This window comes from Triturus cristatus, chromosome 8, assembly GCF_964204655.1.
Source record: "Triturus cristatus chromosome 8, aTriCri1.1, whole genome shotgun sequence".
Classification (NCBI taxonomy): Eukaryota; Metazoa; Chordata; class Amphibia; order Caudata; family Salamandridae; genus Triturus; species Triturus cristatus.
The window spans coordinates 36342751-36367253 of record NC_140591.1 but is presented as its reverse complement, the minus strand read 5'-3'; the positions used below and the strand labels follow the sequence as shown (position 1 = coordinate 36367253).

Genomic DNA, 24503 nt, shown 5'->3' with positions numbered 1-24503 from the left:
TATTTTTCACAAACGATTGTTTGTTTCCCAATGCTATTTTTTACCAACAATTATCTTTCGATCTGTACGGTTTCAAAAATCTTGTTATCCCTGCCTCTGCTATGATGACTCTCTGTACTACTACTACTATCAGACGCTGCCTCGCCCGTCTAGAGGAGCAGATCCGTGTCCTTCTGCAATCCCGCCCCACACCTTAGTCCCTGTCTTCTGCCCTGTGATGAAGTTCCCTTCGAAAACTACACCGACCATTCCAAGATGGCCGCCGCCGAAGAGCAACCCGGAAGCGAAGTCGACGCTCTAGCGTCTGGTCGGGGCTATGGGAACGAGCCTGTTAAAAGACTTGTACAACAGGTGAAGGGCGTCGCAGGAGAGTCGGAGCGAGAGGAGGACGCGGACGAAGCCGAACAGGACGACCGGGGAAACTCGGCCACTTGGAGGACGATGGGAGGAACGGAGGAGCCGGAAGCCGGAGGAACCGATCTAGGACCCCGTGCCGGGGACACAGCGAGAGAAAACCGCTCCAGGAGCACTGCGCCCGGGACCTCTGCACTCCCCGACGAGAAGGAGGCTTGGTCTCCCAACACCACGGCCCTGGAGGGTCGTGGCCCGAGGCAAGTACCTACAATCCATTCGGGGCTTGTTCAGGGGCTGTGGGCTCGTCTGAGGGGACGTCACTAATGGTCACCACTTGTTTCCCCCACGTTAGGCACAAACACTAGGGACTGGTGACGGTACACTTGCCCCCCCCCCCCTTTTTATGCTGCTTCATACTTGTAGAAGCCTAAACCCAGTTTGTTCTCTGTTTCTTTTTGGGTCCCCGCTCACCTATCACCAAACGGAGCTGGGAGGAGAGCAAGAGAGAGACGAGGATTCTGATGTGGAGGACCCCACACCTGTGTTATTACCCCACTCTGTTGACCTATTGCCTAACTTGTTGAACCAATAAAACAAGCAAAGTACAACAGCAACCCATAGACTGCCTGGGAGTACTTTCAGGATAAGGAGGGGAGGGAGTAACGGACGGCCAAGGGTTCCCACACCACAGTGGTGTCAGAAGTGGGATATCAGTCCGGAAAGAGACAGAACCCCGCCATGGAAGCCATTATTACTCAGCTAGCAGAAGGACAGCGCCATTTACAGTTGGTCTTTGAGGAACAAACCAAGCAGGCTCAAAAAGAAAGGGAGGCCTTGCAAACAGCCTTAAGGGATAAAGCGGCACGTCCAACCAAGCTGTCCAGGACACCGCGGTCCTTCGCCTGACCGATGCTATATCTAGCGCCCGTGTCCACCCGAATGTACCGGGGTCCGTCCTTCAGAAATTCCAGCCAGGGGACGACCCGGATTACTTTTTTGTTAATTTCGAAAGGGTAGCCTCCACTGCCACCTGGCCCCCGGAAAGATGGGGTCAAAACATCGCGCCCCTTCTATCAGGCGAGCTACAGGCAGCATATCAGGCCGCCAATCCGGCAGGGGTTACGAGCTATACAGATATAAAAAAGGCCATACTGGAACGCTTAGGGTGCGATCAGGAATATTACAGGTCACGTTTTCAAAAAGAAAAGTGGACAGCAGGCGATAATCCCCGAGCATTATATTACCGGATAAGGGACTTGGGTAACCGCTGGTTGCAACCTAACATCTCGTCGGTGGATGAACTGACTGAAAAGGTGTACCTCGAACAGTACTTGAAGGCCCTACCGTTTAGTACCAGAGCATGGATCAAGCAACACCCTAATTTGACGGTGACCCTTGCAGTGGACTTAGCCTGTGCATTCCACCGCTCTCCGGAGTTTAAAACTTCGGCTCACAAAACTCTGACAGGATTCCCACGACCACCCACGAGGCCCAGCCCCCTCCCTGTCGAACACAAACCAAACCCCGTTCCACGGCCCATACCTCGACCACACCTTCCGCAAACACCCACAACAGGACCACAATGTTTTCACTGTGCAGATTGGGGACACATAGCCCGTAACTGCCCTCTGCGTATTCCCCCGCAAGAGCCTATGGAGGTGGGGTATTCCCGAGGGAGGGTGTTGATGACCGGAAAACCTCCTGAAAGGTATAGGAAGCAGATTCATGTGAATGGGAAGCCGGTTTTAGCCTTTCTGGACACAGGGTGCCATCATACAGTAGTGGACAGGTTCTTGGTGCGGGGTTCCCAAGTGCTAGAGGATGAACAAATACAAGTAACATGCGTCCATGGGGATAAAAAACTATACCCCTTGGCCGAAGTGTTGTTGGATATTGAGGGAGAGTCTCAACTACGGAAGGTAGGGGTAGTGCCCCATCTCCCTGAGACGGTCCTGCTGGGAACAGACCTTCCTAGGTTTCATGACTATCTACAGGCCTACACCACGCCATCCCCCCCTGCCCTTTGGCTAGACAGTGCCCCTTTTTATACAGAGGAGATAGAAGAAACGTTCCCAAAAGCATCAAAAACCCGCAAGGAAAAAAGAAGGGAAAAAGCTATGTATCTACTGTCAGAACCCCTCTTACCCACGAATATCTTTTCCTCCCCAGACACTTCACAATAGTCAGGACCAAGCTTCCGGGCTGCCCAAAGGGATGATACCACGCTGCTCCATGCTTGGAACCAGGTGCAAGAAGATCAACCGGAACAGGTAGGCCCCTTCTTCTGTGTGAAAAAGGGTCTATTATATAGAATTACAAGTGAGGGAGATAAAAGAAAAGAACAGTTGTTGGTTCCAAGAGTTTATAGGGAACAGGTACTATCATTGGCCCATAGTCAGACTGGGGGAGGACATTATGGGAAGGAGCATACTTTGAAATATCTGTTGCCTAGATTCTATTGGCCGGGGATATATCAAGAAGTAGCCAGATATTGCACCCACTGTCCCCGGTGTCAATTAGTTAACACCCCAGTACTACCCAAAGCACCTCTTCAACCCCTCCCTATCATAGATGTGCCCTTCAAAAGGGTGGGGATGGACTTAGTGGGTCCCTTAATTCCCTCCGCTCTGGGCCACCATTACATCCTTGTTTTGGTAGACTATGCTACCAGATACCCAGAAGCCATACCCCTTTCCTCAACAACCACCTCTGCCGTCACACATGCCATGGTCTCGTTTTTTTCTCGAGTAGGATTCCCACAGGAATTACTGACAGACCAGGGCACCCCATTTATGTCCAGATTAATGAAACAAATATGTAACATCCTCAAGGTAAAGCAGATACGCACCTCAGTCTACCACCCACAAACAGATGGGTTGGTTGAAAGATACAACCGCACGATTAAGACTATCTTAAAAAAATGTATAGACAAAACAGGCAGGGATTGGGACAGGCAACTTCCCCTGGTCCTATTCGCCATCAGGACACACGAGCAAACATCAACTGGTTTTTCACCTTTTGAACTCTTGTTCGGGCGACAACCCCGAACGCTCCTTGACATGGCTATAGAAAAATGGACAGAAGAGGAAGATGAGGGTAGACCTCTACTTCAGTATTCAGCTGCTCTAAAAGACACGTTGTCTTCATTGTGGGGGGAGGTGCATGCAAACATGGAGAAGGCGCAAACTAGGCAAAAACGACAATACGATCATCGAGCAAAACTTAGGGAGTTCAGGACAGGAGATCAGGTACTCATACTTCTGCCCAGTTCAGAAAAAAAATTGTTAGCCACCTGGCAGGGACCCTACAAAGTGTTGGGGAAGGTGACTCCTGTTGCGTACCGGATAGACGTCCCACATAGAAAGAATGAAGGACAGATATACCACACAATCTGCTCAAAGCCTGGGAAGGACCCCTGCCCGATGTATCAAATGCCGCCGCATCGATAGGCCACATTACGGTACACAAACCCATAGAAGTGTCCTACGTTCCCCAAGGAGGGCAGGAGGATACCACAATTCACTTAGGACCACAAGTTACTCCCAAACAAAAACAACAGATGTTGGAACTATGCGCCAAGTATGCCACAGTTCTGTCGGGAGATCCTGGGAGAACCTCTCTGGTAGAACACGACATCATCACAACAACCACCCAACCCATCAAATTAAAGCCATATCGCATCCCGGAAGCAAGAAGAACAGCGGTAGATCAGGAGATACGGGCGATGCTGGAAGCCGATATAATCGAACCTTCCCATAGTGCCTGGTCTTCTCCGGTCGTTCTCGTCCCAAAACCTGATGGGAGCATCAGATTTTGCATAGACTTTCGTCAGGTAAACGCAGTGTCCAAATTTGATGCCTACCCAATGCCCAGGGTAGACAAATTAATCGAACGACTAGGCAATGCTAGAGTCATGACGACGATAGACTTAACCAAAGGCTACTGGCAGATACCCCTCACCTCCTCCGCCAAGGAAAAAACAGCCTTCTAAACCCCAACGGGTCTATATCAGTTTAAAGTCCTGCCTTTCGGCCTGCATGGGGCCCCGCTACTTTTCAGCGACTAATGGACACCCTGCTAGCCCCACATCTTCAATTTGCAGTCGCCTATTTGGACGACATCGTCGTCTACAGTCCAGACTGGAATACACACCTAAGGCACTTAGAAGCAGTCCTGCAGTCCTTAAGACAAGCCGGTCTTACTCTCAATCCCAAAAAAACCACGTTTGGAACTAACTGTATAGAATATTTAGGGTATACCATCAGCAAGGGCCAAATAAAACCTCAAGTCAGCAAGTTAGAGGCTATCACTAAAATACCCAGACCCTCTTGTAAGAAAGACGTGCGTTCCTTCCTTGGGTTAGTGGGGTACTATAGAAGGTTTATCCCACGTTTCTCAGAATTAGCCAGTCCCCTCACCGATCTGCTCACAAAAACACACACAGGGAAACACCTCCCTTGGCTATTTCCCCAAGAGGATAGCTTCCAGAAACTAAAAAACATCTTGTTCACGTCCACAGTACTTACCTGTCCTGACTTCAAGAAAACCTTTGTCCTTCAAACAGATGCCTCAGGAAGAGGTCTAGGGGCTGTGCTCTCACAGCCAGATGTCTTAGGAGACCTACACCCCGTCCTCTACCTCAGTAGAAAACTATTTCCCAGGGAAACCCAATACTCAACAATAGAGAGAAAATGCCTAGCCCTCAAATTGGCCATGGAGGCCTTGCAATACTACCTCTTGGGACGTTCCTTTCTTCTCCTTACCGATCATGCCCCTCTTACCTGGCTCTCTTTACATAAAGACTCTAATCCTAAAGTCTTACCGTGGTTCCTTGCATTGCAGCCCTTCACCTTCGAGGCTATACACATTCCAGGAAAGCTTCAAAATAATGTGGACTACCTCTCCAGGTTCCCAGTCATGGAGTGGCCCAAACGCCCACCGATAAAAGGGAGGGCAATGTGATGAAGTTCCCTTCGAAAACGGCACCGACCATTCCAAGATGGCCGCCGCCGAAGAGCAACCCGGAAGCGAAGTCGACGCTCTAGCGTCTGGTCGGGGCTATGCGAACGAGCCTGTTAAAAGATTCGTACAACAGGTGAAGGGCGTCGCAGGAGAGTCGGAGCGAGAGGAGGACGCGGACGAAGCCGAACAGGACGACCGGGGAAACTCGACCACTTGGAGGACGACGGGAGGAACGGAGGAGCCGGAAGCCGGAGGAACCGATCAAGGACCCCGTGCCGGGGACACAGCGAGGGAAAACAGCTCCAGGAGCACTGCGCCCGGGACCACTAAACTCCCCGACGAGAAGGAGACTTGGTCTCCCAACACCACGGCCCAGGAGGGTCTTGTTCAGGGGCTGTGGGCTCGTCTAAGGGGACGTCACTAAAGGTCACCACTTGTTTCCCCCTCGTTAGGCACAAACACTAGGGACTGGTGACGGTACACTTGCCCCCCCCTCCCCCCTTTTTTATGAAGCTTCATACTTGTAGAAGCCTAAACCCAGTTTGTTCTCTGTTTCTGTTTGGGTCCCCGCTCACCTATCACCAAACGGAGCTGGGAGGAGAGCAAGAGAGAGACGAGGATTCTGACGTGGAGGACCCCACACCTGTGTTATTACCCCACTCTGTTGACCTATTGCCTAACTTGTTGAACCAATAAAACAAACAAAGTACAACAGCAACCCATAGACTGCCTGGGAGTACTTTGAGGATAAGGAGGGGAGGGAGTAACGGACGGCCAAGGGTTCCCACACCACATGCCCCGTTTTTAATTCTTGTTTGGGTGGGTGGGAATTGGGCGTTGGGATTTTGGACTATTTTCTGGACTTTTTACGGACATTGGTTGGGGTTAGGGAGGGGGTGGGTCAGCTTTTGTGGGTATTTAGTTTATTTTTGTTAGGGTCAATTAAAGCTATTTTTCTACGTTTCATGCAATGTTGTTAATGTTTTGTAGGTGGGGTTACTGTTTTACATCACACTGTTTCCTTGCTGGTGCAGGCCCGCCCATAGCCAGTGTTTGATTTAAATAATTGGCTGACTGTGTAAGACACAAACCGATAGATGTGACACCCCTCACTGAATGACTTGTCCTACTAGTACTTTCAGTCTCTCCTCTAGTCTATGCATTCTTTATCTGGACTCAAATGGGTGTGTGAAATTGAATTCATTGAAAACCTGTCCATTATTAATTCTGCCTCCCCCAAACTTCTCTTACCTTTGCTTGATGTTTAACTTAGGCACAGCAATGGCTGCATGGTGAAGATGGTTTCCCTTTTCTAACATGCCATGATTGGGGTGGTGGTGGTAGTATAGTAGTAGTAGCAGACACTGGCAGGGCTGCAGCATTTGCAAAAAAAGAAAATGAGACAGTCAGTCGCCTTTGAGAGACTGTTCGAGGAGTAGTAGAATGAAGTACAGTACAGAACTTACCGAGCAACAATAATATGCTAAAATATTTTACAACAAAACATAATGGTGGTTGGGATAGCCTACTAGACAGAGTTACAAACTATAGTTGTGTCTAGTCCCTTGACTAGGCCTACAGCGTAACAGTTAGTGCTGTGTATGAGGAATGACAACAAATCCAATCAATGCCGGCAATTAATGCTGAGGTATATGTTCCTTTGTTAAATAAAATCACCTCTAAAATATACTACTCATGGGTGGGCAAGCAGAAGAAGATCATCGCTCTGCCTTGAAATTGAAGTACTGTTGCTTTAGCCACATCCGCCCCAGCAAGCGTTGGCTTAAGTATTGGTGTACATTTAACTTAGTCACACCTCGACAATAAGTCACACAGCCCGGGGGAAAAGGGTTAGGGTTTGTTGAATGGATGGGAAGGGGGTTTGGGGAAAGGTTTGACAGTGAAAAACAGTACTCCTGGTCAAACAAACGACAATCTTTGAAGACTACCATATCCATATGTTAAGGGAGAAAAAGGAAATGCATGCATGATGATGATTGATAAGGAGGAGACCCGGATTACATACACTTCTTGTTCTGTTGTTCCGGCCTTAATACTTTTACAGATAGCAAATAGAAATTTTAAATATTGGTAGAGATGAATCGTAAACAGAGAGCAAACCTAATGATGATAATAACAACAACAAGAACACACTGTTGTAAAGATTGTAGACAATAAAATGAATCAAAATATTTAAAAGAAGATGAAAGTTGATACTGTTACTGTGTTATCCTGGTCAAAAATGTGGACTGGATTTGCATCTCGGCATTCCTTTTGGTCCTCTCGTCCATCAATCTTGGGTGTCGCCACTCGCCACTGCCCGGCTGGAAAAAAATGTCGATTTATTGGTAAGGTAAGTGTGCATTGTAATGTTTTCCCAAGTATAGGGCAAGGCCCGGCCTGTAATTGTAGATGGAAAAACAAAGGGGATATTGAGAAACAAAGTTGAAACAAATGCACAAGTTATGGTGTAGTACAACAAGAACACTTTCCAAGGTGGCATGTATGCATCATCTCTACTCTAGTCTGTTTCCAGCATTGACCTTCAACAACAACAGGAGAGAGCAGGCCCACAGTGACAGGCCTGACGGCACGTTGCTTAGCACATCCTACGTTTAGAGTACTTTAAAAAAAAAAATTTAAAGAGTTGGACAAAGGCAAAGCGCATATCCATTCCAAACATAGCATTTTACAATTTAGGTTAGTAAATCAATGCACCGCAGTCATCCCACCGCTACACTCTACTCCACTTTTACACAGACATTTGGGTCTGCTGTGGTTGTTGTCGACGTGTTTACCTTTAGGCTTTTATGCCACTCATGAAACGTCCTCCTGACTTGTTATTATTCCATCAATCATCTCCGATACTTGTACTGACTGACTGTGAAGATTGGCCTGCAGTAGAAGTAAAATTTTGGTATTAAACAACAAGAGTAGAAATATTATTGACTTGAGTCACTCTTTAGTGTGTACAGTAAGACTACTAGTACACTTTGACTTCACTTCGTGCACAACAAACAAACAACGAAAACAGAAACTCCAATCGCTCAGTCAGGTGTCCAATGCATGCCATTAATTGTCATTACCTGTTCCTTCTCATCTTAAGTTAACGGGCCGTCTTTTTCGCCATCATCATCATGGACAGTGCTGTTCTCAATCATACTCAGTGCGCAGATTGAGTCCCCTTCCTGTATTCATTTAAAAGCAATGTATCAAGCTGCAGGAGAAATACAAATTTCTTATTTGCAAGAAGGGGAAAATTAACTGAGTTACGTTTAGTGTGTACTGTAGAAAGATGATTAGTGTACAATGACATAACTTCATGCACAACAAAATCACTCAGTCTGCGACTCTGCGTCCAATACATGGCATCAATCATTACCTGTTCCATCTCATTTTCAGTTAATGGGCAGTCTCTCTTCGCTTTGAAAGGAGGATAGCTATAGTAGTCATCTGATTCATGCTCCACTTCTTTTGGCGGGACTAGGAAAGTTTTTATTTTTTCTTCTATTTTCCATCATCCAATCATCATTCATGAGGGCAATGGATTTAGGTGGGAGAGTCAGTATGATGGAGTGGAGGAGCTGGATTCGGAGGACTGTACTGTCAAGTTGCAGACACCTGAAACTTGTATATTAAATAAGAAGAGTAGAAGACGGTGGTAATGGATTTGTTGTGATTCACAAGTTTGTAACCGGAACGACAGACACACAAATAAAGGGGAAAAAAAAGGGAGGAAGACAGTAAGTGCAAGCCTAATTGTCAGGGAAGTATAGCTCGTCCTCAAACTCTGGGGGTTCAGCCATTAGTAGGTAATCATGTGACACAATACTTCTGTCACCTGAGCCGCTGTCCTCATCTTCCTCCATTGCTTCATGTATTGTGTAATTCTGTGGTATGAAGTGCTGATTCATTTTGATCATTGTTAACCTCCACGTTTTTGGGCGAGAGACTGGTCCTTCTCACTGATACAATGGAACCAGCAGCACTGAAAACACGTTCGGAAGAGACACTTGCGACAGGGCAAGCCAGATAGCTTATCGCCAGCCTGCTGATTAGTGGCCATTCAGACCTTTTCCTATACCAATACTGCAATGGGTTTTGATCAATGTACACCTCTGTTGGGTCGTCCAGATAGGCCTGGACCATCCGCTCAATGTTCAGGGGTGCTGCTGGTAAGCTTTCTGGCTCTTTTCTCTGGGCATCAGCACTGTGCTTATTAATGCCTAACTGTATATACCAATCGTCTAACGATTCTACTGGGCCTAATGATCCAGTTATTGTTGCTGTTGTCGATAGTGATGGTGAGTGTTGTGATCCAAACGCACTGCCCTCAGCCGACGAAGTTGCACTTGATGCTGCATGCCCTACTGCAGTACTTCTTGTGGGTTGATCTTGCGGGCTTTTAATTAGCAGCCGTTCGTTTTCCAACTTACTGGCTGCCTCAGCTATACAAGTTTTGTAGCGGGCAACATCAATCTCTGAAAAAGCAAAGAATGTCTTCAGTCCAAATTTTGCACGTGGATCCAGAATTGTGGCACAAATGTAATGTTCTTGTGACAACATTTTAATTTCTATCCTTGTATTTTCAGCTAAGCGACGGGCTAAGCTCTCCACCAAGTCATAGGCTTCCCTTTTGTCTTCTACACCTTTGTATGATTCCGACACCTTCAGCTGATGCTCTAGCATTTGCAATAATGGGATAGCTTGGCCCATTGTACAGTCCTCCTTGCTGACTTCACATGTGAAGACCTCAAAAGGACGAAGCATCTCAGTCAGGCATTTAATTAGGCTCCATTGCTCCATCTGAAGGTTCATGCCTTTAACAGTAGCATCCCCTCTTTTCCAGACATATTCATTGAGTGGCCTGTACTGTTCAAACAGACGATCAAGCATGTAATACGTTGAGTTCCAACGTGTTGCCACCTCCTGGATGAGTGCTTTGACTGGCATCCTATATTCACGTTGAATGATCCTCAGCTGCTTCTGAGCTTTAAAAGAATGGCTGAAATTAGTGCATATTCTTCGGCAGATGGCCAGTAAGTTGCTGACTGTGGGTTCTTTTTTCAGAAAGTCTTGAACTATAATGTTTATGCAGTGCACCAAACACGGAACCCTGAAATAGGAACCAAGATCCATGGCCTTAAGTACATTACTGCCATTGTCTGTGGCAACAAAACCAATACTAAGCCCTCTTGGGCGCAGCCGTTCAAAAACCTTGCTGCGAAACTCTTGCAAAATGTTTACAGCCGTATGAGATTTCTCCATGGCGAACATGGCTACAGTTGCATGTTTCCGAGTACCTTTAAAAATCGCAGCTGTATCAGCAGCACCTCGTTCAGATAGCTTATCTCTAACCCCCACAAAAGAGACCCAGTGTGCAGTGATGCACATGTAATCTGTGGCTTGGCAACTGGTCCACATGTCTGTTGTCAGGTGGATATTGTGAACAGCACTCTGCTGCAAAGCTTGTCCAACCAATTCCAGCACATTATGATGTAGTGCCGGAACAGCAATTCTTGCGAAATAGGACCGTCTGGGAACCTTTTCTTTTAGGGCAGATGGCTGACACAAATTCAAGGAAACCCACCCCTTTCACAAATGAAAAAGGGAGAAGGTCCAGCGCTAACATTTTAGCCAGCTTCGCATTGTACAACCGTGCCGTTGGGTGGTGCGATGGAACTGCCCCTCCAACCTAAGCATGCTCTCAATGGTAGGCTAGATTACTTTCCTTTGTGGTGCTGTTGTTTTCATTAACCCACTTAGGCTCAACGACACAGTTTGTCTCATTACGGTACTCGGTCGCCTTGGTGTCTCAGCCAGACTCTGAGTATGGCTCTTACTGTGGTGCCACTCAGATGTTACTGAGGAGGATGTGGGCGGTACCACTACACTACTGGGGACAGGGCTAGAAATGCCTCCCTCTTCTTCACCATCCACCGCAATAATATCGCCCCCTGATTCTTTCTGACCAACTTCAATGGGTTGAGTTTTTCTACTTTCTTTTAACTGAAGTAGGTGATTCTCCCACACAATAGTGTGGTGTATTCTGAGATGACTTGCTTGGCCTCCGGTACCATAGTTTGTACCAAGCTTACCCCGCCGAACACCTTGTCGACAAATTGAGCATATAGCAACGTTCTCCTCCTTGGTGCTAACAGAAAAGAGGTTTTAGAAGTAAAGCAGAGGCGACAGTATCCGAAATATTGAGACATAAAAGCGTTTCACTTGAATGAACCTGTTGTGAACTTTCAGTCTGGTTTAATGGAAGGAATAAGGAAGCGTCTCTTAGATTACTATCATGGAACCTAGTGGGTATGAGAGCTAAACTCTCTGCCCCTGAATGGGGGGGACTTCATTGATCAGCATCACATTGTTCTCCTACAGGAGACATGGGCAGTGGAGCCAGTATACAGAAGTGGTTTTCTTACATTCTATGTTAATGCAATTCCTTCAGTGTCAGGTAGAGCCTCAGGTGGCCTCCTAATTTGGCCGAGGATGGATCACTTCCCAAAGGACAAAAAAGTACCCTCTATTAGTAAGTACCTGCCGGGCCTTGAATTAACAGTGAACACGCCACATGGAGTGAGATATTTGCTCATTGTTAATCTATACATCCGATCAGTTTTATCTAATATACTGTCTACAATAGTAGATCAGCTTAGTGAATTTTGAATTAATTCCCATACTACCGGCGCACAGGGAATTCTTTGAAGCCCTTCAAACTGTTTCACTAAAAATAGCTCTGGCAGGAGGTCTGCTGGTACAATGGATAGCAAACGGTTTAACAGCGAATGCAAGCTATCCAAGGGGCTACTACTACAACTAGCAGTTAAGGAGCATAGCCGAGTTGGGGTAGCCCTGGCACGTAAAAGAAAACAAGTTTCTTTTACGAAAGCTACACTAATCAAACTAAGCGTGACTTCGCAGATAAAACTTGCAAGACCTGGTACTAGCCGCAAAATGTAATGATAGTCGCTTGTTCTGGCATATTATTGCAAAGGGTAGTCTGGAGACTGCAACTGCTCACAGTTATATCCAGCCGGAGGTTTGGGTGGAACATTTTTCTAAACTATATACCAGGGCTGAGGATTCTGGGTGCTTAATCAGCCCTATAGCCAATCAGAACACTACTAACATTCTCCCTGCTACGATTACAACTGGCACTGCAATGCTTTTCAGTCTAGATGACACCTTGTCAGCAATCCATAGACTAATGGCAGGTAAAGCCCCCGGCCCGATCAGATACCAGGTGATTTGTATAACTCTATGAGGAAGGTACTGACGATCAGTGGTGCCAAAAAACTACCGTGGTTCAAACATATCGCAGATTGGTGTAAATCGATGACTATGTTGGATCTATGGGAATGTCCAGGAAAGGCAACAAGGGGTGATCTACCGAGACTGAAAGCCAGGTATTGGGTGGTGGTGGGGGAGCATTATGCTACTAGATCATCAAATGGCCAGCTAACAATGCAATTTTCAATTGTTAAGCCATGTCCTCGATTTGAACCCTTTTTGGATCAAATCACGCCTCCCCTTGCTAAACGTTTATATGTCAGATTGAGATATGGCAACCTGCTCCTAAAGTTTCCCGGAAATGAGGCTGCTGGGTTATTAACAGATCTATGCCCTGCCTGCGCTAGAGCAAAAGAGACTGAAGATCATGTACTTTTCTTTTGCCCTAAATACCAACTGATACGTAGGAGGTGGATAAGACCAATCTGCCTAAATCTTTGAGCCAGGCAATATCAGATTGCATATAGAATCTTAAAAACTGACACATCGGGGACAATAGTCTTTGCCGTTAGTCGCTTTTTATTCTCCTGGATAATTCGTCAGAAGTTCTTATCCCAGGCCCCATTGTGAAAATAATCTCTTCAGACTGTGATTTGTTGGCTAATGGAATTAATGTATTGTATACAAGATTCTTTTTAATATCTTAGTATGTGGTGTGGCTTTCAGCTAGAAGGTTGTCATTTTGGAACTCGCCTTTTATGCCTTCTAATGTATGTTTTTATCTCAACCACTTTTTATTGCATATTTTAAATGTAGCATCTGGAACTTATTCTTTTGTTTTAGACTGTAAACTGATGAATTTTTTGCTTTTGTACACTTTGGTGGCTTAAAACAAAATAACCGAATAAAGTTATTTGATTGATTGACATTTTTTATCAACAACATTTTGACATTCGGTGAGCCCGATATGGCAAATTCGGAGTTTGATTTTAATACTGCGCATTGCCAACCTATGGATCACCTAATGCCACTTTTTAAAAAGGCTTAAAAAAGTGGAGCACTAATAAAACAAAAACCCTAGCTGTTTCTGTAGTGAATGTAGGCAGCACAAAACCTCCTTTCTGGAAACATTAAAAAAGGGCAATAAACCAGAAATATCCAATGCTAGGAAAAGTCCACCCTGACCCTAGCTAAAAATAATTGAGAGTGGGAACAATGGTCAGACCTTGCTGTTGCACTAGATTAGATACAAAACATTTGAAGTCCTTCTGAAAACTAGTGGCAGCAGGCATGTGGACCATTGATGATCACTTGGTGGCAATAGTCCAGCCTGACAACTGGTTTGGCCATTTTAGGGTTCTCTATAGAGAGATTGACCAAAGCGGGATGAACGACGGGTCCCAGAGGTCTATTGACACATTAGAGCAAGCTCGACTAACCTCACGTGTGCCGAGTGAGGTCAGTCCACACAGGGAGCCCCTATGTTGTACCTTAAGTGAAACGGAGTATTCCCTAAAGCAAATTTAGAAAGAAACGGGGCCAGGGCTGGACAGAATCCTGGGAGATCTCTCTCTATCCCATCCTGAGGTTTGTGTCCCTTACCTTAATAATTTGCTCATGCTATCATGAAGGGTAGCAGAATTCCACCATCTTGGTTGGGTGCTTCCATCATACCAATCTATAACAAGCATTTATAAATGCAATAGGTCTCGCATTCGCGAAACATTGAGCTATTGGCATTGTAAATGACAATCTATTTATGTGTTGGTTTTCAAAACCGAGAAATAAAAGGCATTGTCATTTACAATGCAAATAGCTTAAACTCTCGCAAATGAAAAACCTATTGCTTTGCAAATGCTTGTTTCTTCTACAATGTACTTTTTTGCTGCCCAGTGGCGTGGGTTGATGAGGACTGGGGGCGGGCTATGCTGTACTGACAGACCTGGTTGGTAGTGAGACAGTCTTAAGACTGCGTCATGTTATGTTGTGTGTAATCGAAATTCGTTATTGTTACATTTGGTAGTGAGTTGTTCCTTTATGCTCCTTTCACGGATGGTCGCTTGCATCGCTCTGAAGTGGAGGAGTGAATTGGTGAGTGTGCAATATCTGCTCACTTCAGTAATTCTGGGAGGCTTACTAAGTGCAGATCTATAGCAACGCAAACCTCAAGGAAATGTGGGGCACTTGTATGGTTCAAGGAGCACTGAACGCATCCTGTGGCACCTTCGACTTCTTATTCACTCTATCACGTTCGGCAAACAGCGATCCCTCTAAGCTGTCTAGAACGGATTTTGAGAGGGCAAGCATTGTTAGATGTCAGAATTCTGGAAATTTTATTTTATAAAATGTTTAACCAGTTAAACACACTGGTTTTCGCAGCCAGCATCCTGTACAGCTTTAATTAACATCAGCATGCAGCCTCACAAGTCGCATCGAATACTGTGGCAGTCCTTTGTTTTCGGTATTTCAATCGCATTCATCTGCTTTGTTTGTGTAATGCCATTTACAACACCTAATCTGTTTTATAAGCAACATTTTGTTTTAAAAAACAAATATTGCATAAGAGTAAATGCTGAACAGTTTCAGTAGTCTAAGTTTTAATTGAGGAATGTCTTCCATGTATAGAGTGAATGAATTCTCTGAATCTTGATTAATTCTTTTACTCGTGTGACATGCAGTTTGTATTTGCGATTAAACATGAAGAAGCAAGCTGTTAATCAGGGAAGCTTGTGTCCGTGTGAAACACAAGTCAGCACTGCTCCATGACTTCGTCTCCAGTGTCTTCATATTGGACACAAACCAACTTTGGTTGTAAAACGCCATTGTCTGAAAGTGCCTGTTTGGTTCTTTGATAAGAGCAGTAGTAGGAGAATACCGGGGCTGTTAAAATTTGGCGGATTCAGTGCATCTTATTAACTAGCCAGGACAACAAGCATTGGCCGCACGCGCGCCTTGCGCTTAAAGTTTAAAAAAAAAAAAAAGGCCCTGGAATTGTGTGTGTGTGCGCGCGCATGCTAGAAGCAGGGGGGACGAGGGGGGCCTGCGCGATTTACTTGCGGGAGCAATAATTGCTACCATATGGTGGCGCTCGCTCCCGCAAGTTAATCGCCTCACGTGCACACTTTGCCATTAAAGGCAATGGAACGCGTGCACGTGTTTGGCTGCAAGCTGGAGCGATTTCTAAAGGTCTCTTTCCTATGCAGCGCATGCGCGCTGCGTAGGCGAGACCTAAAAAGGGGAGTAGGGATCAAACATCTAACTATAGACCCAATAGCCAATATTTTTTTTGCAGATGGGTATTTTCAAGGCTGCCAACTTGGTTAGTTGATTATCATATTTTAGAAGTCACCCAGGCAGGGTTCAGGAAGAAAATAAGCACTATTGATCAGGCCTTCCGTTTTAATGTGCTGTGCTGGAAATATGTCACCTTAAGGATAGACCATTTATATGCTGCTTTTATCGACCGGGTCGGCTTTTGATTTGGTCCCTAGGGATAACCTTTGGAGGATTTTGGAAGATTATGGGTTACCAGAAGACCTCCTATGGATTCTCTGTGGATGCTTCATACTGACACCTACACACAAGTGAGGTGGAATCCCATTGTGATCTAACAGAAAGGATCCCAATCAGAAGGGGTGTCAATCGATGTTTTGTACTTGCCCCAACTTTGTTTAGCATTTACATTAATGGGGCAATCAAATTGGTCTCCCGTATTGAACCTGATGCACCCACAAATGTAGGTATCTCGGTTCCGATCTTAATGTTTGCCGATGATGCCCTACTTGGGTCTCCAGAAAGAACTGAATTATTTTGCCGCCTTTTGTAAAAAATAGAGGTTTTGGAAATAAATGCCGCAAAGACTAAATTCATGGAAATTAATCCTCATAGGACCTTCAACGGGAAAATGAGGACTATTGGTACTCCAATAGAATAGACCTCTCACTTTGATTATCTGGGTATAAGGCTGACAGTCATTAAAATGGGGGCTGCAAATGGAGAAGCGCAAGGCAGCATTAAACCAGAGAGCACTTCTAATTAGAAGGAAACATAAGTCCACTACAGGAGGAGCTGTGTCGCCAGCATTAAAAATGTACAAAGCAACTGCGGTGGCAGCAGTTCTGTAAGGAGCAGAGATCTCGGGTTATATCATTGCATCCCCTTTAACAACAGAAGGGAACACATTCGTAATAGGTCTTTTAAATCTGCCACAAAGTTCCACATTAGTCCCTTTGAGACTTAACTTAGCACTTAATTGTATTCAACTGACTTCTCTTTTAAAACCATTGTTATTCTGGGTGAGGGTATGGTCCACCTCGGGTGTTAACTCCTTTTAAGTAGGCACTTGGGGACCTCATTACCTGTGATAATCAGGTCCGCACTCAATGGATGAACCTTCTCAAAAAGTAGTTTGATTTGCTGAATCTAGGAAGTTTGTGGAATACCCCTGAAGAAGCCACTAAAGGTGCTAAGCATACCTTACAAAAAAATCTATTGGGAACGGCCTATGTTTAAAATGTGGTGTGAGCATAGGGTGGGGTCCTTAACCGGGATGTGTTTGTCCCATAAAAGCTCACCTAGATTTGAAACCTATATGGATAGGATTTATCCTCCTGTGGCTAAACACCTGTTCATCCAGTTTAGAAGTGGTACCCTGCCTTTAAGATCATTCACCACGAGCTGGAGAAAACTGTGTGGACCCGAGTATTGCCCCTTTTGTCCATTGACAAAGGAAACATAAGAGCATTTCCTTTTATTCTGCCCTAGATACTCTATTCTACGAAAAAAATAGATAATTGCACTGTGTAAGATAGGAGTAAGACATTATTGCTATGTGCAACGAAATTTGAAAAGCGGCATGAAAGAGTCAATAGTGTTTGCGGTTTCATGCTTCCTACAGAGGGCCTGGGCCATACGAATAAAAAGACTCGCAGCTGGAAACTTGTAACCCTAATGAATAATTCTTGGTGTCTACTGCACAAACAGGTTATTTGATCAGAAATGCACCTTTTACTAAGCTCATACTGTTCTTAAATTTGAATTCAAGAGCATGTGCAATTGTTTTGTCTCGTTATCTGATTTGAATTATTTAATAGCAGATTGTGGCCACTTTAAACAGTCATGAGACTTAAGATTCGGTTATCTTCAGACTGGTAGGGACTAGTTAATCAACATGGCAGACCCTTTTTAGTGTAGTTTTAGGTATTTTCTTGTGGTTTATGTTGCTTATAGATCTACAGACCTAACAGAGGATTTTATAATAGATTAACTGACGGTTTTATCGAATAAAGCAACTGTGTTTCAACTTTGGCTGCAATTATTTTTATGTATTTAATGTATTAATTTGCCCAAGCACTTTTATGGTCGCACAAACGCAATAAAGTACTTTGATGATGACTTTACTGATGTGCAAGATGATTTATTGTTTAGTCTCTTATGTGTTCTGCCTAAATAGAAGATGTTTGTATTTTAAACCTATGAGCTATTTTGCAGATAGGCAAAAGAGCTCAGTGTACCTCTTTAGAATTTGAATATCATTCTGTTCTTTTCCCTGCATGCCTCGTGTTTTACTGTGCCACAATTTTCCTAATAAAATACAATCTTTATGTGAAGATAACTGGAAATCTTAACAGTCAGAAATGATGCTTGCATTATTCTATCTAACTGGTTAGTTACTGGCCAGCCCTAGTTTGATTTGAAGACCATGCTTGTGATCTGTGATGAGTTAGGAGCGATGTTTGAGAAATGGTTAAGGGTGAAGGTTGTTCTTGTCAGATAAACAATAGTGGCAGTGGTGAGCAGCAAACCAAGGTTACTGGTATGATCCTGGCAAGATGAGTTGTTGGTGAAGGGCAGCCACCTATTATGTAGAGAGAAGTGGGTCACACAGCAACACATATAAATGAATACAATGCAGTGGAAAAGCACAGCACATTAGGTGATACTGTTGGTATGCAGGATGTTGGTGGGAGAGGAGCAGGTAAGAAGCGAAGCTGTGAGTTTCCAGGAAAAGCATATATGCAATGGGACCAAGGCCTTGGGAGTCAGCAAGAGGGACAACAGCACAGTGTGCTCTGCTTGCCGGCTACATATGGCTCAGCATTGGGGCCAGAGCATATTGGGGAAAAAGGGGAGGGGTGCCTCAACTCTGCTGAATGAGCATGATGTTTCTGATAGTGTGGTGGGTAAAGGCAAATGCAAATGGGCATGAGAGTGAGGTTCTGTAGCGATCCAAGCCCGTGTATTCGGTATCGTAGTACTGACACGATTTTGGTACCAATGAACCGTAAATGATCCATTATATGCATGACCGTGTTTTCGCTGCGCTACGAGCATGAATTCACTGAGAAACAGGGCATTCTGTTGTAAAATCATGGCATCCATTTTAGATACGGCACCCATTTTGTTTCTTGCCCTCACATAGTCAATGGACGAGCGATGACCCCGGCAGAATCACCTTGTTAAGGACACGTAAGCTCAAGCCCGAGGAAGCTGACGCTGCGTGACTAGGCAGAATCAAGCTGCCTCCCCTGCCTGAGGCCAATCCTGCTATACTAGTTCTCGTGTCCATTGTCCTGATTGAGAGGCCGAATACGGTAGCCATGCCAGTTTACGAACCATAAACATCTCTTATCCTACTTTTCTATCCCTTGCACCTGGCTCTGCTCCTCTCCTTCTGGGCTTTTACAATGGGGAGGATACGATTTTTATGATGGGGAGGATCGGTCAAAGAATGGAAAACTGACAAGGAGACGTGATCGAATACCGAAAACCTACAACTAATTATTGTTTGATGTATGTTTATTGTCTGTTTTAGATACCGGGTTGGGCATGAGAAATATTTGTGTAATGTTGCCTAAAGACATATTTCGTGTATTTAAGGAGCAACCCACTTCTTGCAATTGGAACAGTCTAGTAGATTCTGCCTCTGTGTGGTTCCTATGACTTCTGTGTCCCTGCAGTAAATAAATCTTGGTCTCTGACGCCACCATCGAGAAGCCCGCGTCTCTGTTTATTTGTACACCAAGACAGGAAGGAACTCAGGGGTCTTTGGGTGTTGTTTCCCTGACACCTCTGGACTCTAAAAGGTCCAGAACCTCAAATTGGCGCCCAACGTGGGGCGACGTCATCCGGTACCGGTCCAAAGCCTGAAGATTTCGAGGAGCTTCGTGTGAAGATTCCGGAGGGAGGTACCCCGCTTCATCGATCCCTGTATGTCGTAAAAGTGGCCCGACGATCTCTTCCACGAGGGTTCCCGTTCCCAGACGGCTACCGAGGACCGCTGCCCTGACTGTCGCCCTGTCTTGGACCCGAGGTGAGACCTTAGTACGGCGAGACGTAGACGGGTTCTCCTTGGTGACGTCTTCCATATTTCAGTTAAGTATTAAGTGGGTTGCGCTCAGTCTGGTTGTGCTTTGTTGCTCTTGTTTTGCTCTCTGGATACGTTTGTTTTTGAATTCGTAGATTATCATTGGTTGCTCTTGTTAAGATAATCTTTGTTTTGGTATTGGTTCATTTGGTAGGCCTAAAAGTTCTTTGCGCATTTTGGTTGGAATCTGGTCTTAGTTTATAATGACTAACAGTAGTAATTGTTTTCTGTTCTGGTTAAGTTGCAACGGGGATTCCCGGTTGGAGGATCCGTGTTCGGTTCCTCCGATTGGAACTCCTACATATGAGCTCTATTGTAAACACGGTGTAGGTCCTATCGCTTATAATGAAGTATGGGTCCGTTATACCAGAAAAGATGGTGTCCTTAGTTGGCCACCGCATGGTAGCTTTGAAATTGAAATTCTAGACAATCTAGAAATGAAGTTGTTTAAAAAGAAAGCCCGGCCGGCAATGTTTGATTCTTTTCGTGTGTGGCGTAAAGAAGCCAAACAGAGAGAAATTAGGAAGACGAAGAAGGAACAGAAAGAGAAAGGGTTGACATTAATGGAGTCTGCTAGACAGTTGCATGTCAACGAGACTGAGAAAGCAATAGAGATGGCGAATAGAAAACATAATTTGGCGATTGATAAATGCTACCCTGTCTTGCCATCTTGTCCTGCTAAGCCGATAGAGGACCCAAAAAAGGATCCTCTGTTGTCTTATCTGTTGAGATCACCCCCACCGTATGCACAGGGTATTACAGCACCACAGTTACTACCTTTTGTGCAGCCAGCTGCTGGTCAGCCTGGAATAGGTGCTCCACTTCCTTTGATTCAAGCTCCTGTCCTTCCTGTGGTTAATGTTCCCTCGGCACCCCCTCTTCCTGGGTCGCCTATTCCGCCTTTGCCTGCCGTTTCACAAACTGCTTTACCTACTACTCCCACCCTTACTATTTCATCTGCTCCAGCTGCCCTGTTCCCGAACCCTGTAAACATTCTGACTCCGCTTTCCGTTCGTCGGAAAATAACCGACTCTGTAACTAACATCTTAACTCCTCTCTACAGGTCTTTAATTGGGACCCCCGTTTCTGACTCTACACAGAGACGTAGCCAGTTTCCTGGTCCCCAGGAACGAGAATTATTCGATTCGACTGCTCTTAGGTGGATGTCGAAAGCTGCGAAGTATGATGCACGAAGAGTGTCAGATACATTTATGCAATGGAATGAACCAACTCAACGTTATGTTTTTGACGTGATGTGTTCTCTTGTGCGTGAGGAATGGGACGATGATGACTTAGATTCCGTCCCCTCTGATTTGATAAATGTTCAGCAAAAGTTTGCCGCAGGAATGGTGATAGGTTCAGAAGTAAGGGATGCGATAGAACTGATTTTAGCTTATAGGGATGATTCTCCTTTTCGAGCACCAAGAGACTCTGATGGTTCACCGATTACTAGGAAAAGACGAGGTCAATATCCGATGAGGGAAGTTCCACCCATATGGCGCGATGCAGTCCAAGCTGATGCGGCTAATGGTATTGCAGCTGCTCCGGCACATTTCCATAGAGTGTGGATACACATCCCTTGGAAGCGGGCCGAAGTATTAGCAGTAAAACAAGCGTTGCCGGACCCGCGTAAAAATCCTGCTGGTTATTATAAAGAGTTAACGCAGACAGTTCAAGCGTGTGTCAAGAATTTGGCAGACATTGAAATGCTATTTGGCAATGTAGTGCCACAACCTATATGGGCCAAGATTCGGCAAGAGAACCACCCAGTCGCCTTAGGAGGTGATTGGCCAGCTATTATAGCGGCAGACGCGCAACAAGTTGGTGGTGCTAAACCTGAGCCTCTGATTGCTGCTTTACCTGGCAGAATAATTAATTTGATGAAAACGCTGATGCCAGCGTTACGGGTCAATTGGGATAAACTATCAGCATGCAAGCAAAAGAAGGACGAAAGCGTCTCTGACTTCTTCACTAGATTTGAAGAGACTTTCGTAGACCACAGCGGGCAAGATATGAGTACTGAGGGAGGTCAGAGGTTGTTTGTCGACAAGTTTGTGTTTAATTTACTGCCTGAGCTTAGTAACAAGTTAAAGGATTCTGAGAGTGCATGGGCAGTGTCGACGACAGCACAGATACTTGCAACTGCTCAGTATTACGAGAATAGAGAGAAAGAAGAGAAGGAAAAGTCCGAAAAGAAGACAAAAGACTTAAAAACTAAAGTTCTTTTGCAACAGGCGTATCCGCCTCGCTCGAATCAATCAGACTCACAGCAGCGACCCCAGTTTCAGCAACAACCACAATTCCAGCAAGGGACGTCCCAAAGATTTAATTATGGTTTTCCCCGACAACAGTTAGCATGGAATCAGTGTGCCTATTGTAAAAAGGAGGGTCATTATAAGAACGAGTGTCCAGTACTGCTCGCACAGACCAGTGGTGTCCCAGCTCAGAGAAGTAGTGGTGGGTTTATGCAAGCTCCTAGAGGTAGAGGACGTGGTACAATGACTTCACAGGCTGACCGCCCATCAAATTATTTCGACCAGCGAAATGTACAATCTACGCAACTAGGTAGATCTTCACAGTATCATGTTGAGGATTACTATGAAAATAATGAAGAGATTCATAAAAGCGAGTACTAGGACAGCCACAGGCAAAGAGAGGGAGTAGTATCAGTTCCAGTTGATCAGAGTGGACCTTATGTCGCAGTAGTTACATCAGGTGTGGTCGAACCGTTTCTGTTGGATACTGGTGCGGCAAAAAGTTCAATTATGCATGCGAAACTCCCTGGCGCACCTTTGTCTGGCTTAACGAACACTTCAGTAGGTTTCTCAGGCGCCCCTGTTCACAATCCTGTTTCTAGTCCTTTGTCAATTTCTGTTGGGCCATGCGAACTAGAAGCACCCCTTATCCTAACAACCGGTTGTAATGAGAATCTGCTTGGTTCATGCGACACTGTACTGTTCTCCTTCGGGAGTACAGCTCACATTGGGTAAGAGACTTATTTCTCCAATGTACATGTCAATGGATAAGCTCCCACCGGAGCTGCGTTCTCTCCCTGATACTCTTTGGGCGACTGGTCCTAATGACGTAGGTCTTTTGGAAATTCCCCCTTAGGTGGTAAGTCTGAAAGCGAATGTTAGATTCCCACGAATCCCACAGTATCGGATTTCGAATGAAGGTGAACGTGCACTTTTACTGATCGTGAAAGACTTAATACAGAAAGATGTGATAGAGGAAACTAGAGGAAATGTTTGCAATAGTCCTGTTCTGCCGATTTTGAAACGCACGGACCCTTCCAAACCTCCAATCTACAGATTTGTGATTGAGCTCAGAGAGGTTAACAAAATAGTGATTCCGCAGTTTCCTGTGGTCCCGGATATCACTGCATTATTGACGTTCATTCCTGCCTCAGCCTCATGGTTTACAGTGATCGACTTGAAGAATGCCTTTTTCAGCATTCCGATAGCCGAGGAAAGTAGAGACATTTTTGGTTTCTCCTTAGGTGGTCGCAGTTTCAGGTTCAAGCGCGCTCCACAAGGTTATTGTGAGAGCCCTTCAATTTACAGCCAAGCATTGAAAAGTCAATTAGATGCTCTTGTACTTCCTCCTGGTGTTGCTCTGATCCAATACGTAGATGATCTTTTACTGGCTGCTGATGACAAGGAAACTTGCAAAACAGCTACAATTTCTTTATTACGTCATTTATCAGACTTGCATCACAAGGTTTCAACTTCTAAACTGCAATATTGTTGCCAAGAAGTGACCTACTTAGGTCATCTTTTGTCAAAGGAGGGAAGAAGGTTGACCCCAGAGAGAATCAAAGCAATTTCACAGATGACTGTACCAAGCACACAGAGAGAAGTGCGTGCGTTTTTGGGTATTACGTCATACTGCAGACAATGGATCCCAAATTTTTCTCTCATGGCAAAACCATTGGTAGCCCTGACTGGAAAAGGTGTTCCGAGCCCCTTGCCATGGTCTGATGGATGTCAACAGAGCTTCTCCGATTTACGTGATGCGCTGTGTTCAGCTCCTGTGTTGGGTACTCCTGACTACAGTAAGCCGTTTACTTTATATGTCCATGAAAGAGAAGGTTGTGCGTTGAGTGTCTTGACGCAACAATTTGGTGACAAACAACGGCCTTGTGCATATTTCTCATCCACATTAGATCCGGTAGCCAGAGCATTGCCCAGTTGTTTGAGAGCTACAGCAGCAGCTGCAGTGTCTATTCGACAGTCTGCTGGACTAGTCATGAACCACATGTTAGTAGTCATGGTTCCACATGCTGTGGATACACTCTTGAATCGAACGAAAACTCAGCACCTCACCAATGCTAGACTATCAGGCTATGAGCTGACACTTTTGGCAAGTCACATTCAGATCAAGCGATGCAACATATTGAATCCAGCAACGCTGTTGCCGACTACCCAAGAGTCGAGTGATTCAGAGCCTCATGATTGTTGTTTTAGAACTGAGGAAGAGACAAAAGGTAGGATTGACTTTAAAGATACTCCGTTACTAGATCCAGATGGCACTTTGTACGTCGATGGGTCATGTTTTAAACTACAGAATGGTGATGTGACGG

The 24503-nt window shown here is 45.2% G+C and overlaps 1 protein-coding gene across 1 annotated transcript in view; it reads left to right on the top strand.

Annotated features, from left to right (window-relative positions):
• The first annotated feature begins 255 nt into the window (after positions 1-255).
• LOC146799905 (uncharacterized) overlaps positions 256-24503 on the top strand; it is a 40253-nt gene continuing 16005 nt past the window's right edge. The window contains exon 1 of the mRNA XM_085623691.1: positions 256-598. Coding sequence (XP_085479817.1) covers positions 256-598 — 343 coding nt within the window. The remainder of the gene's footprint in view (positions 599-24503) is intronic.